Genomic DNA, 14,758 nt, shown 5'->3' on the forward strand with positions numbered 1-14,758 from the left:
CAGAAATAGCTTTTGATTGGCTACGTTTGGGCCACTCCCCTGACAACTTTTTAGAGTTTACTGAGCCTAGGTTGTCTAAGACAGGTGTGATTTCTCAGGACATCTATTTCATTGATATCTGTAGTGAAATTTGAATGCATGGTCAAATAAATAAATAAACTAAATGAACAGAATCATAATACAAACACACACACATATATATATATATATATATATATATATATATATATACAGATAATATACAAAAATAGAACCTTTAAGAATTAAGTATGTTTATATTACATTTGTTTTTGGAAATTAGCTTGGTGACATTCTCAATAGTAGGACACAACGGGGTTAATCTAAATTTTGATTTTGAGGTAATTTTATCTAATATTTAATCATTTTTGAAATGCTGAAAATGTATGTAGCTAATAAAAATCCCTGAAATTATCACATTTATTTTTAGACAAAATACTTATTTATTATTTTCAGTTTTGTTCAAGGTGATTAAATCAAAAGTTTTTAATAACTGTCCAATAAGTGAATGGATAGTATTTGGGGTAAAAAGCCCCCCTGTTGCGGGGGCTAAAGGCCACTATAAAACACATTATTTTTTATTAAAATAAATAGATTCTATATGAAGAATGTTTAAAGTGGGCTCACATTGACTGATCCAATCACACTGGAGATTCATTTGTTTTATAGACTAATTGAGATGTTATAAAATGCCAACTGTGATTTAAATTAAGAGAAAATGGGTAACCATTTCTGAAATGGTTATTTTGAAAAGTATTATCTTAATTTGTTACTCAAAAAAGCATTTTGCTGTCTCAAAAGTACTATAACTATATAAGTATATATAAAACCATTGTCCATTTATTTAAACGATTTCACTATAACCCCCCTGGGGGCCTTTTACCCCAAGTGTTTCATCAAAATAACATTCTGTTACTATTTATTTTCACACAAATGATGTTGCTCCATCAATATTCAATCAAAACAAATTTAGATTCTATGTATATATGTTTTGCTTTTCTTTATTTATTGTAAGGATCAATAAAAAATCAATAATTTTTTTTTAATTACAATAAAAACTAATTTATTTTTCCAATCCTGATACACTTTTTGACTAGTAAAAAAAAAGCACGTTTTCCTTAAAGTGTGCCTTAAGCCTGTTGTACCCTAATCTTACTAAATATTCTGTCTTTTTAATTTTTTGCTCACAATTTTTATAAAATATTTGTTGATTTAATAACTTGGAATTTGTGTGTTAAACACACAATGCTATTTTCCTTTTGCTTATTTTTTCTTCTTTGCAGATTGAGTTTTGCCTAGACTGTAGGTCAATTAATTATATTCTCAAGCTTACAGCTTTATTGTATTCAGGGTTGGGGAGTAACGGAATACATGTAACGGGATTACGTATTTAAAATACAAAATATAAGTAACTGTATTCCACTACAGTTACAATTTAAATAATTGATAATTAGAATACAGTTACATTCCAAAAGTATTTTGATTACTGAAGAGATTACTTTGCATTTTATTGTCATTTGAGTCATGCAGTATTTAGTTTATTCAGCTGGAAAACATTTATACATATAAATGAAAAATCAGAAGATGTTGTTGTGTACACTCTTTGGAGATTGCAAGTTTGGAGCAGCAGAAATAGTTAACTTGTGTAAACTGTTATGTGAACATTTAGCTTTATGCTAAACTAAAATGCTATTTCTAGCCCTTTTACATGCACCTGTTACCAGGCACGATTATATATATATTTCTATCAAGAAAATCCACAATAGATCATATAGATTTTTTCTCCAGTAAGACAGTTGATATTAGGGCAATGATGTACTTCAAAAATATTATTCTTGATGACAATTGTATAGTTTCTTGTTTTTTTTAATCCATAAAACAAGATAAACGTGCTTTATCTTGTTTTAGAATACGATTTTTAAGCTTTTTTCTTAGAATGTATTTTTAATAGCTGTCTTACTGTACTGGCAGATTTGTTTTTACTTGTTATTAACTTATTTATAGTCAAAACAAGTCAAACAAATCTGCCAGTGCTGAAGAAGTAATCCAAAGTATTTAGATTACATTACTGACCTTGAGCAATGTAAAGGAATACGTTATAAATTACATTTTTCAGCATGTATTGTGTAATCTGTAGTGGGGTACATTTTAAAAGTAACCCTCCCGACCCTGACTTCGTTATTTCACTTTGTTTTTACAGTTGTAAATTAAAACACCAGTCACCATACTTTATATTTGCACTTTTTCCAAATGCATAATAAAAGTCAAAGACTGCAGAAATTTGTAAGACGCAAACAAGCAGCTTCTGTACTGTTCAGCGTTTTGCACACTAATAAAATAATTCCTTAATTTGCCTAACGTGGGATTTATTTACACCGGAAGTGGCCTGTGTTGCCATCCTGTTGGTCACGTGACAGACGCTCTCCCCAGAGAGCACTTCCGGTAACGGTTCCTGTGTTTGTAAACTGAAAAATTGCAAGTCCGATAAGATAATATTGATCTACTGTACGGGAGGAAGAGTAAGGTAAACAAATACATGCAGAATGCAATACTATTTGTATTGCACATATAACAGTAACTAAGAGACGACTCACTGTTCAAAAAGCATTTCAAGATAAAGTTAACTTAAATAGACCGTGAACTCGCGCGCTGTTGTGCTGTGAAGGGGATGAATGGATGTGAATGGATATGTGTACATCAACAATGTGTTTACAGATTAGATAGAAGAAGAATGCTTTTACAGATCTGAACTAATGCACTTTCTTGCTTTTAATATTTGCCTTTATATGCATGCATATATTGTGGTTTATAGTCAGCACAAGCTGCAAGGCAACTTTTATTTTATTGCCTGTAATTACAGACTCGATTAGTTGTAATTACGTGTATTAACTTTCTTTGGCTTGACTTTCTTTAGATTGCATTGTGTTTGCCATGTGATCATACTGATGCAATCTTATGTTTTATCTCTTGTAATGAATTTAACCTGCAAGAAGACCCTGTTGGTTGCCAAATCCTTCACATCATACAATATATATATAATATTCCTTCACTCACTCACACTAATCTTTATGTCTGTTGGTTATTCCAATCATAATTTGTTCATTTTGCATAGTACAACTACTTTATACATATACATATGCACCTCATTTCTTTCATTGAAACCGTGCCTTCGTGTTTTCCATGATTTATAATTGTGTTGAAGAAGGAATATAATTGTGCTGGAAGCAAAGAGGGTGCTTCAAATAAATCTGCTTTTTCATTCTAGTGAATCCCAGATCCCGACTGACATGATCCAAAATCAACAGGGCATAAACTCTCTGATGTATTCCTACCATTCCAGTTTGACAGAACCAATGAGAATCCATTTAATTCAGTTTCAGTTTTGAACTGCTTTGTTTCCAGATGTCATTTAGGGATTCTTGACGCCTGGAAATGTGACAAACCAATTACCGAAACCAAACTCTGTGCCTTAAAAACACAGTCCTATAAGCCTACACAAACAGAGGCTTGGCAAAAATACATGGAAAATGTCTGATTCTAGCGAATAAAATCTGGGATTTGTCCTCGGTTGACAACTTATGTTATTGGTGGGCTGGATATGTGGCAACATCATAGACAGAGGTGGATATTACCCTGGCTTTAAATCCCCCCTTTTGTTTCTAGGCTTGGGCCCCTGATGATCGGGGCTTGTGTGGTCTTTAAATATTCTCCCTGCCCAGAGCGAAGGTCTATCCCCCAACATACACACACATACTCTCACCACTGCGATGTCACACCTTTCCAACAGCTCAGTGCGAGATCACATGAAATGGGTCAGTGTTTTTCCCCCCTTCATCTGCATTTGTTCACATTAGTTGTTGCCTGTCAAAAAGGCTGTCATTTTCATTTATTTTGCTTCAACTGGCTGTTCTGTGCTTTAATTCTAAATCAGTTACGCAAGCTAACTTTTTCTCTGTGATCACAGAACCTACACAGATTATTTACAGTAAAAGTTTGAATTTCACAAATAATGTCAAGAACATGTCCATCATATTTCACGCAAAATCAAAAGAAATACGAAAATTTACATTTGCATTTAGTCATTTAGCAGACGCATTTGTTTCAACCAAAGTGACTAACAAATAAGGAACATAACAAGCAATTTGTATTATTCAAATAAAATAATGCCTAATTTTAGGCCCATTGGGATTTTTGCGTTGTGACAGTGTTTTCTTGATCATTGTGACATCATTCACAACTATACCCACAACCATCATGCAAGTGATGGGAAATCCCATTTTCATTACTGTAATGTGAATGATTAATTTATAACATATTTATACAGCATAATAGTATTTGTTGTACTGCCTTTAATATAATGGGCCCTATTAAAGAGCGCTATATCATAAGTCATTGGGCATGGCCATGAAGTTTTGGTATTTTCGTGTAAGCATGCACTAAGCCTAGGCGCAAATGCGTTTGCCAAAATTGCGTGCTCAAAGCACTAATGGGCTGGGTTAAGTGCCATCTATTTCTGAGATTCTTCTCCGTCACCATCTGCGATACTCCATTCCCTGTCAAGCACCAGCGATATAAACAAAGACAGCACATTCATAAGAAGTTGGTAGTGTAAATTGACTGTATGCAATGAATCAGAAGAATAGAAATATGGACTTACGTTCTTTTGTGCATTAACTGCATCCTTGTTGAATGTCAGGCACATTTCTATGACAGTGACACTCTCCTTTTCTGCGCATGGATAATGTGTCTCACGTCAGGATTTGTACAATCTGTTAAATTATTGAGAATGTAAGTATTATTAACAATTTTCATCTACTTACATGGCCAGTATTAACAGTGATTTTATTTGCACGCACTTCTATCGGTCGATTTTGATCTTGAAAAATTCATTTATTAAAACATGAACAAATGAAACCAAAAATATTTCTAAATTCAAATTACACTTCAAGCGAAATAAAAATATGATCAATAAATATCAAATCCTTAACATTTTACTCCAACTTCTTCCACTGAGTTCTTCTACAGAGTTTGGACATGAACTTTAGTACCACCTGCTGGTGAAATCTCCAAATGCAGGAACTGAGTTAAGACTTTGCGCTGAAAACAGACGTGGTATTGAAACATCTTAGCGTAATGACCTTTCTCTCAAGAAAAATGGCAAATTGCATTTTGCGCCACTTCATTAACGTACAATACACCCACAGTTTGAGCGCATACACCCACAGATAGCTCAAACACTCCCACCCACGGCCACTTGCGCTTGCAAGAAAATTGAGCTTAGAATTGGCGCTCTCATAAAAATTGGATAAGATGTTGCGCATGGTCATAGCGCGTAACGTTGTGCTTTGCTTAGGAAAATAGAGCCCATGGTGATTTTAATGAAAAACATTACATTTGAATATATTATTTGAAATTACAGTACAAAATTACAACAGTAATTATTACAGTAATGCGAAAATCTTTAAGGTCCTCCTGCAAAAAAAAGTCTTTTTTGTAACAAATATGACCCAGACATGTTCTTGACAAGTTTCATAAGATTCTCCCAATTAGGGTTGGGCGATATACCGGTTAAGTTGATGTCCCAGTAGAAATGTGTCAACTTGTAGACATTTTCAAGTGTCGTTTCTATCGTGGTTACCCAAAATGCCACATTAAAATCTTTATATTATTTTTATCTGCCATTTTGAATCACTTTTTCATATAAATGTGTATATATTGTGGTATATTGTTATCAACCAAAAAATGTCAAGAATATTGCGAAATAAATGTTTGCTAATATCGCCCACCCCTACACCCAATATGACTTTGGAGTTGCAAACTGAAAAAATTTGGTTTACTTAATTTGGGTCCCACTTGATCCACATTTCAAGTCAAATTTCGAAATCGTCTCAGATTAAGTTGTTGTGCTTATGTACACAGGCTGGGTTGCTGGGTTGTGAAGCGGTGCTGTCCAGCATGGCACTCATGCAGGCCGGCTCGATGCCCAATTATAAGAAGATGGGCTCTTATCTGGGCCAGGGACAGAGAGAAAACAATCACAACCACAATCAGGAGACCCATAGCCAGCATGGCCACATGGTGCTACCCTCAGGAGTCAGCTGCCCACCACTGGTAAGAGGACATAATAATTTTTTAATCATTACAGATTACTTAATCATAATGTTTTAAAATGTCACTGTGGTATATCATTTAAATCAATGTTTTAGATTACATTTTTTAAAACAGGCTAAAATTGTATAGACAGTAAAGCACAGTAAATCATCAGGATTCTTACGACTTTTCTAAATTTGGCTAATTCGTATGATATCGTGCGACTGCACTCGTTTTAATTCCCACAACTTTCACTACAGCCAATGATGTCGCTGGACATCGTTTCCACATAATACGCGACAATTACTTGCTTCTGTTACACACAACAGCTTCCTATCATGTTTACACACTCTACTGATCGGTTAAGTTTAGATAAGGGGTTTGGATAAGGGCAAACTTAACGCCTCATGCACGAAACTCGTGCTTACTTCCACATTAAACATCCGGAAATTTGCACGTGATGAAATCGTACGAGTTTATGCAAACAAAATCGTACGACATCACACGAAATAGCCACCTCGTAAATTATGTACGACATTTCGTGAGATCGGGTTGGTAAAGCATATACAATGGAAGTCTAGTGGCAAGGTATTCTGCTTGTATTAATTCTTCTGTGTCATTTGAGCTGTAAAGTTGTCTAAATCATCCTTTTAGTAGGGATGCACCGATACCACTTTTTCTCTTCCGATCCGATATCGGAAATCTCAGTATCGGCCGATCCCGATCCGATACCAGTGTTGTTTTTTTGCATAATCAGTTTAGAATGTCTTTACATTATTGCGTGGAACTAACTGGGAGTACTCTTTAATATGTAAAGAAACACAAACCTCTAACTACACATTATTTCAATATAAACGTATCGCGTATTAAGAAAAACGTTATTGTTAACTAGTATACTGGATATGTAGCAGCAAAATTAACAGTAATTCCAGTATAAGTCATCAGTAGAAAAGAAGCCTTTATTTTTGTGCAATTGTTTTTGTGCAGTTTTTTTTCAACTTGTATCTGGACTTTAAAGGATTCAGACCTCTTTTTTGTTCAATTTAGTTGTAAAACATCAGTCCACTTTTCATTCACAAAGTTATTTTTTGGAACCCATTCAACTTAAATATTATTATAATTTGTAAACAAATGATAATAATAATAATATATTATAATAGTAATATATCTCAATCGTGCACCTTTTGTCATGGATCCACCAGTCTCTCTCTCTCTCTCTTTCTTCCTCACTGCTGTCACAGCGCTCACTCTCCCCTGAGTTCTGATTACATGCACCTGCATATCATTAGTGGCTAATCAAGGACTGCCTATATACCCCGCTTCCACACACACTCTTTGTCTGTTCTCATCGATAGTATCTCTGAGACTCCACACCTGTCTACTATGTCAAACATACCTATGTCTTCATTATTGCCTGCAAGCATCACAAGACTGTAGTGAGTTATCTGTTCATCGTGTCTATACCCTGTCTGGATATTACTCACCTGCTGTTTGCCACTCTGCTCAACTGGATTTACTCACAATGTTTACATCACTATTTCAATCATCTGTTTAATAAACCCTGCTACTGAGTTCATATCTCTGCCTCCGTGAGTCTCTCCATGACCCTTTAACTTTTAAACCCTCACGCTTTTATTTTGACATTCTGAACTCTCCAGGAAGTCCTGTATGTGTCTGTTTGTAGGCAAGTTCACAGTAGTTTAATTCGCTTCTTATTCAAATTCTGGTAAAAAAGCACCTCCAGTGCCGTTCTAAATGCATATTATAAGTGAAACGAGCTATTGAGCATCTACATCTGAGATGTTGTTCGTGAGTAGCGCTCAAATGTTGCGCCCCGCATGAAGGCTAAAAATAGCCGCGGGTGTGTGTCAACAGAGCAGCGCCATTCAATAATGCACTGGAGATGCGCGTGCATTTTATATATTTACTTATTAAACACAGCCTTTTGTGATTCACAGAGCTATTGCACGTCTTCAAGTGGCTTTGAATAAAATATTGCACGAGTCATATGAACTACTTTAATTGTGTTTTAATGGTTCTTTTATGTCATTTTTTGAGCTTGACAGTAACGAACATGACTAACACACAGTATCGGATTTGGATCGGGCTCGTCGGACCGATACCCGATCCGTTTAAAAATGTCCGTATCGGAGCCGATACCGATCCAGGTATCGGATCGGTGCATCCCTACCTTTTAGTGGTGGAACTGCTGTTCTAGGTGGATGAACTTCTAGATACCGACGTAATTAATGTGTGTACACAGTACTTTGCAAATTTTTGCAGAAATATACCGGGTTCACAGTCTTTACATTGTCATGACAGGAGTTGAAACATTGGATGTCACTTTGCACATATGAGTTTAATTAGTGATTTTATCACACTGGTCTCATGTTAACATGTATAAAGTTTATATATTGTGTTTGTACTTTTGAAACAGTGTGTATTTTAACATTTATTCAGGTGTCTTGTGTCGTCAGTGCATTACTGTAAACATGTTTTTTGTTTGTTTTTATAAACTGAGGGACAAATCAAAATCATTTTCCATGGTACAACTTGAATGAAACATTCATTTAAAGCCTTGAGGTTGGATGTTTTTTGTAAGTAGTACCTCTGAAATGATGCACTGGTCTGAACCGAAGGGCACGAAATTTGATCATTGCACTCTGCTTTGCCCCCTTCATATTTCATAAAATGATAAGCATTCAACCTTGTGACCTATATTCTCTGTTTTTTCAACAGCTCATCCGCAAGGACGGAGAGTTTCACTCAGCCCGGCTCTTGGATGAAAAAGACATGCAATCCAGCCAGAACACCCAGCCAAAGAAAAAGAACAGGAAGTCTGGACTTCCCACCAAAATGAGAGAAAAACCCCAGGCAAGCATTCAGTCTGTCTGCGTATTACCCTTCGAGTGTGCCTGTTTATGACATTTAGTATTGCCTTTCATATTGATACCCTCACTGAATGTCTATTCTCCTGTGTATGTATAGGTAGAAATTCCTGAAGTTAATGACGATAACTCACTCGGCTCTCAAGTGCAGAAGAACTTTATCTGTGAGCACTGCTACAGTGCGTTCCGCAGTAGTTACCATCTAAAACGGCATATTCTCACCCATACGGGTACACCATGAACATTTCAGCCATCAAATCTCCTTTACTTACAGACATACTCTACCAGTCAAAAGTTTGGACACATTTTATTTAGTTTATTTTTTTGTAATGATCTTAAAAATATATTTTTCTAAAGCCTTATGATAAAATGCTTAAAATTAGTTTTGTAGACAAATACAAATTTACAAAACTAAAATTTTACAGCTAAAACATTTTTGGGCACTACATATTTCCAAACCTTTGACTGATAGTGTAAATACAAAGAGAGATGTAGGTAAATAAGTGTTAATAAGTGTGTGTCTGTGTTTAGGGGAGAAGCCATTTGGGTGTGATATGTGTGACATGAGGTTTATTCAGCGCTATCACTTGGAGAGACACAAGCGCGTTCACAGCGGCGAGAAGCCTTATCAGTGTGACCGCTGCCAACAGGTGAGATGTGAAACAGTGACAGACAATGGATGAACATTAAAATAAATATCCATATTATTCTGGTCATCTTGAAGCATATTTGTTTTTAAGATATTATGCTTGTTATTGATGTCTGCATCACAAGAAAGTGCTGTTTCTCTTTAAGAGAGTTCTTTTTAATGATTTGTAAGCGAGATCTTTGTTTCTGTGCGATCCCAATATTGATTCTTAAAATCATAAGATTGATCTTTTACTCTATGCTAGCGGAGTCACGGTAATGCAAATTCTGTGAAAATGCCCTTCTTGGAGAGGTGTTAATGTAAACACAGTCAGTTATGTCTAAAGTGAACGGAAACCTTGCAATACGTTTTGCGTTCCCTTGCAATACATTTTGCGTTCCCTCGCAATAGTTTGTTTTCCCTTGCAATAAGTTTTGCGTTCCCTCGCAATAGTTTGTTTTCCCTCGCAATAAGTTTTGCGTTCCCTTGCAATAGTTTGTTTTCCCTCGCAATAAGTTCTGCGTACCCTTGCAATAAGTTTTGCGTTCCCTCGCAATAGTTTGTTTTCCCTCGCAATAAGTTCTGCGTACCCTTGCAATAAGTTCTGCGTTCCCTTGCAATAGTTTGAGTTCCCTCGCAATAAGTTCTGCGTTCCCTTGCAATAGTTTGTGTTCCCTCGCAATAGTTTGTTTTCCCTCACAATAAGTTCTGCGTTCCCTTGCAATAAGTTTTGCGTTCCCTCGCAATAAGTTTTGCGTTCCCTCGCAATAGTTTGTTTTCCCTCGCAATAAGTTCTGCGTTCCCTTGCAATAAGTTTTGCGTTCCCTCGCAATAGTTTGTTTTCCCTCGCAATAAGTTCTGCGTTCCCTTGCAATAGTTTGTTTTCCCTCGCAATAAGTTTTGCGTTCCCTCGCAATAGTTTGTTTTCCCTCGCAATAAGTTCTGCGTTCCCTTGCAATAGTTTGTGTTCCCTCGCAATAGTTTGTTTTCCCTCGCAATAAGTTTTGCTATCCCTCGCAATAGTTTGTTTTCCCTCGCAATAAGTTCTGCGTTCCCTCGCAATAAGTTCTGCGTTCCCTTGCAATAGTTTGTTTTCCCTCGCAATAAGTTTTGCGTTCCCTCGCAATAGTTTGTTTTCCCTCGCAATAAGTTCTGCGTTCCCTTGCAATAGTTTGAGTTCCCTCGCAATAAGTTCTGCGTTCCCTTGCAATAGTTTGTGTTCCCTCGCAATAGTTTGTTTTCCCTCGCAATAAGTTTTGCTATCCCTCGCAATAGTTTGTTTTCCCTCGCAATAAGTTCTGCGTTCCCTTGCAATAGTTTGCGTTCCCTTGCAATAGTTTGTTTTCCCTCGCAATAAGTTCTGCGTTCCCTTGCAATAGTTTGCGTTCCCTCGCAATAGTTTGTTTTCCCTCGCAATAAGTTCTGCGTTCCCTTGCAATAGTTTGCGTTCCCTCGCAATAGTTTGTTTTCCCTCGCAATATGTTTTGCGTTCCCTCGCAATAGTTTGTGTTCCCTCGCAATAGTTTGTGTTCCCTCGCAATAAGTTTTATAATATCACTACAGTAACCATATTTTAACCATTGTATTTGTAGTGAAACCATAATTACCACAAGATTAACCATGGTTAATCTATAGTAAAACCATGGTTACTATATGGATACAGTATACTGTATTAAAACCATACTTTCTGCCATAAACTATGGTTAATACAGTCTACAATATTACTATAGTAAAACCAGTTGAACTATGGTAAAGTACTTGTATAGTAAAACCATATAAATACAAAATTATGATTTTTATGACCATACTTTTAATTTTCCTGTATTATCACTATGGTTTCACTGCGAATATCATGGTCAAAATATGGTTACTGTAGTAAAACCATGGTAAATTTATTGCAAGGGAACGCAAAACCTATTGCAAGGCCACGCAAAACTATTATAGGAAAACAATTCCCGCCCTATCCTCTAAGGGGCTCTGTAGTATTTTGTTTGTGGTATCGAAATTGGTATTATCAATTTGCTTTAATTTAAGAGCAAAATGGACATTATAACAAAATAATCAAATTGACAAAATGAACACTGTCGAATGCTGACCCTTTTAAATTATGGCTCAAATAAATCAGTGGATCAGTTGATTTATGTGACACTCCTGAACTAACTGATCCATTAAAATGAATCAAATTTCAAAACGGTGCAAAAATGATTCGTACTAATTTTGAACCCCTTTTCTCGCACAGAACTTTTCCAGAACTGACCGGTTACTACGACATCGGCGTTTGTGTGCTGTGGGCATCCCTAAAGAGGAGAACCAGCCATGCTGTGAGGGACGGACGTATTCTCAGGAACCCTCCCAGCACACTGCATCCTGGAGCCCACTGCAGACAAACAACAGCAGGCTGGCAGTGTGATGGCCATTCTGTCTGCTCATACAAACCTCTCCCCAGCAAACCCAATGGACTCTCTGCAGCCAACATACAGTCCAGCACTGTAGCAGAAATGACACGAGTCTGAGCCTGTAAACTGTTTAAAGTGACACATCCAGCTCACTAACAGTTGAATCTTTTATATTGGTTTGACTCTGGGAAATAGTATTTTGTATACCTAATAATCGTAGACGGTACTGTCATCAGATTAGTTAGTTATTCATTCAGTCCAGGCAATAACTGGTTATTAAATAGAGAATTTTTGTCCTTTTTAGCTCTCGTGGAGGGTGTAGTTTGGGGTACATGCATAGCAAGATTGTTTGCAATGTTACTAATATGAATAAAAGGGATAGGTCACACAAAAATTTAAATTCTGTCATAATTTACTGTGTTCCAAACCCATATGAATGTTTTTCATCCGTGAAACAAGGTAGATGTTACACAGCATGTTTCAGAACTTTCTTTTTTGTGTGAACTGTCCCTTTAATGTTGTCGCATGTGGCCTTTTCATTCTAAGCAGTTAGACATAAGCCCCTTTCACACATGCAACCAGGTAAATTACAGGAAAATCATTGGGTTGCCTTTACTGGTAAATGTACCAAATGTGTTGTTCACACATACCATCAAAATGGACATTTATAGGTACTAATGGTACAACTTCTCACTAAGGGAAATTGCAAGGGCAAAATTTACCAGTATTTGTGAAAGAGGCTATAGAGACAGTAGACACATTCTGATTGGATGTTTTCTCAGTTTGCACATCAATTAATCATTATCTGTTATTTTAAGGGAATATTCTGGGTTCAATACAATTAAGATCAGTCGACAGCATTTGTGGCATTATGTTGATTACCACAAAAATGTATTTAGACTAATGCCTACTTTTAAAAAAAGCAAAAATCGAAGTTACTTTGAGGCACTTACAATGGAAGTGAATGGGGCTAATTTTGGAGGGTTTAAAGGCAGAAATTTTAAGCTTATAATTTTCTAAAAGCACACATTAAATCGTAATTTTTAGTCGTTTTAGGGTTTGTTGACATTACGTCATCATGGCAACAAAGTTGTAATATTGATATAACTTTACACTGAAAAGGTTAGTATAAAATCATGTTAACACACAGATTGTTAACATCTTGTGGCTATACTTTTGAAGTAGTGAGTATTTAAACGTTTACGGATTGGCCCCCATTCACTTCCATTGTAAGTGCCTCACTGAATCCTCGATTTTTGCTTTTTTAAAGAAAAGGAGGGGCAAGTCAAAATTATTTTTTGTGTTAATCCATATTATGCCATAAATTCTGTCGATTGAGCTTAACTTGTATTAAACACGGAATATTCCTTTTAAGAGTATATTCCCATTAAATACTGTGATAACTTTACGGTTTAAGCAGAAACATCTAGAACATCATAACTCCATCATATATTCATTATCCACAAGATAGTTTTTTGTAATACATTATGGTGTCAAACTTTTTAAGTTGGCTTTTCGGTTAATACAAACACTGACTATTATCGGGTATTAGAGAATGACAATTTTTACAGTATAATGTGACTCATGTGACAAGTCTTTAGCATCGCTGTTTCTCTTCTAAAGTCACTGGATTGATTGAGCTGAGCCAAGAATAGCATCGGAAACATTTTAATAGGTTGTATAGTTCGTAGAGAGACCACTAGTTTTCATGAAAATCTTATGTTTCGTATTGCGCCAACCTCAGCCCTTGAACACAGACATCTTGCCCAGTTTTCCACTGCTGAGCTTGAGTTAATATATTTTTTTCAGCATTTTAAATAATTTAATTAAAAACTTAGTAGGACTAGACTGCTGCCTCTGTGTAATGTAGCAGTTTCATTGTATTATTTTTTACACGTACGTTTATTTGCATGATGTTCCTTTGACAAACGAACTGTCTAAGGTTCTTGTATTGTGACTGTTTAAAAGAATGAAAACGCTTTTTTTTTTTTTTTTTTTTTTTAAGAAAACATTTCAATTCATTTTTCTTTATTTTTTTTAACCATTCTAAAATGCAAACTACAACTAAAGTTTGTTATCCTGTTACGCACTGTGTAGTGAGTGAAGGCCTAGGACCTCAAATTGACAATAAATTTTGTTTTCTAAAAAAAAAAAAGAGGAATGGCTTCTGTTTCTCTCCACTCAAGCTATTTATTTATTTAACTAGTACAAAAAATGTGTCCAGCTATTTTTGATTTCCTGTGGTTCAGTAGGTAGAGCATGGCATTAGCAACACTGTTTAGATGTGATCCAGTAGAGGGCGCTCTATTCTTTGGCATGTAGGCATTACTACAGTGTTTATTACAATGTTACTACATTGGGGACTATTTTAGTCAGTGTGATTAATTTACAAGCGTTTGTTGACTGCAGACACTGATTGTTTCAATATTAATTTATATTAGGCTATGCATAGTCGTAACCTGCAATAGTAGCCACTTTATATCACCATTTACTTTAGCTAGTATAGAGATATTGCAGGGAAATGGCATGATTTCTATTGGAAAAGAGGGATTACAGCTGATGAGATCTTATAAACTGGTATTTTCTATACACATGAAACACGCAGGGTAGCTCAATCACCATTGCAGTCGACAGAGACAGAGTAAGACAAAGAGTCTGGCTTTCTGTTGCTTCATAGAGGCCATAGCCCTCTCCATTCTAGTCTGACTGCTGATCCTGATTTACAACGCCCATTGGCT

At 35.9% G+C, this 14,758-nt stretch overlaps 1 protein-coding gene across 2 annotated transcripts; it reads left to right on the top strand.

Moving 5' to 3' along the window:
- Positions 1-2,401: 2,401 nt before the first annotated feature.
- On the top strand, positions 2,402-14,015 carry znf740b (zinc finger protein 740b). 2 transcript variants are annotated; one of them, XM_051662779.1, is made up of 7 exons: positions 2,414-2,542; positions 3,682-3,830; positions 5,938-6,129; positions 8,848-8,982; positions 9,097-9,226; positions 9,528-9,646; positions 11,864-14,015. In XM_051662779.1, exons 2-7 carry the CDS (start codon positions 3,786-3,788, stop codon positions 12,032-12,034), a joined length of 792 nt encoding a protein of 263 aa, XP_051518739.1. In that variant the 5' UTR covers positions 2,414-2,542; positions 3,682-3,785; the 3' UTR covers positions 12,035-14,015. The 2 variants fall into 2 exon arrangements, with proteins under 2 accessions (XP_051518740.1, XP_051518739.1); XM_051662780.1 differs by lacking the exon at positions 3,682-3,830 and having other exon boundaries at positions 2,402-2,542.
- The last annotated feature ends 743 nt before the right edge of the window (positions 14,016-14,758 follow it).

Source organism: Myxocyprinus asiaticus, chromosome 29 (assembly GCF_019703515.2).
Source record: "Myxocyprinus asiaticus isolate MX2 ecotype Aquarium Trade chromosome 29, UBuf_Myxa_2, whole genome shotgun sequence".
In the NCBI taxonomy this organism is placed as follows: Eukaryota; Metazoa; Chordata; class Actinopteri; order Cypriniformes; family Catostomidae; genus Myxocyprinus; species Myxocyprinus asiaticus.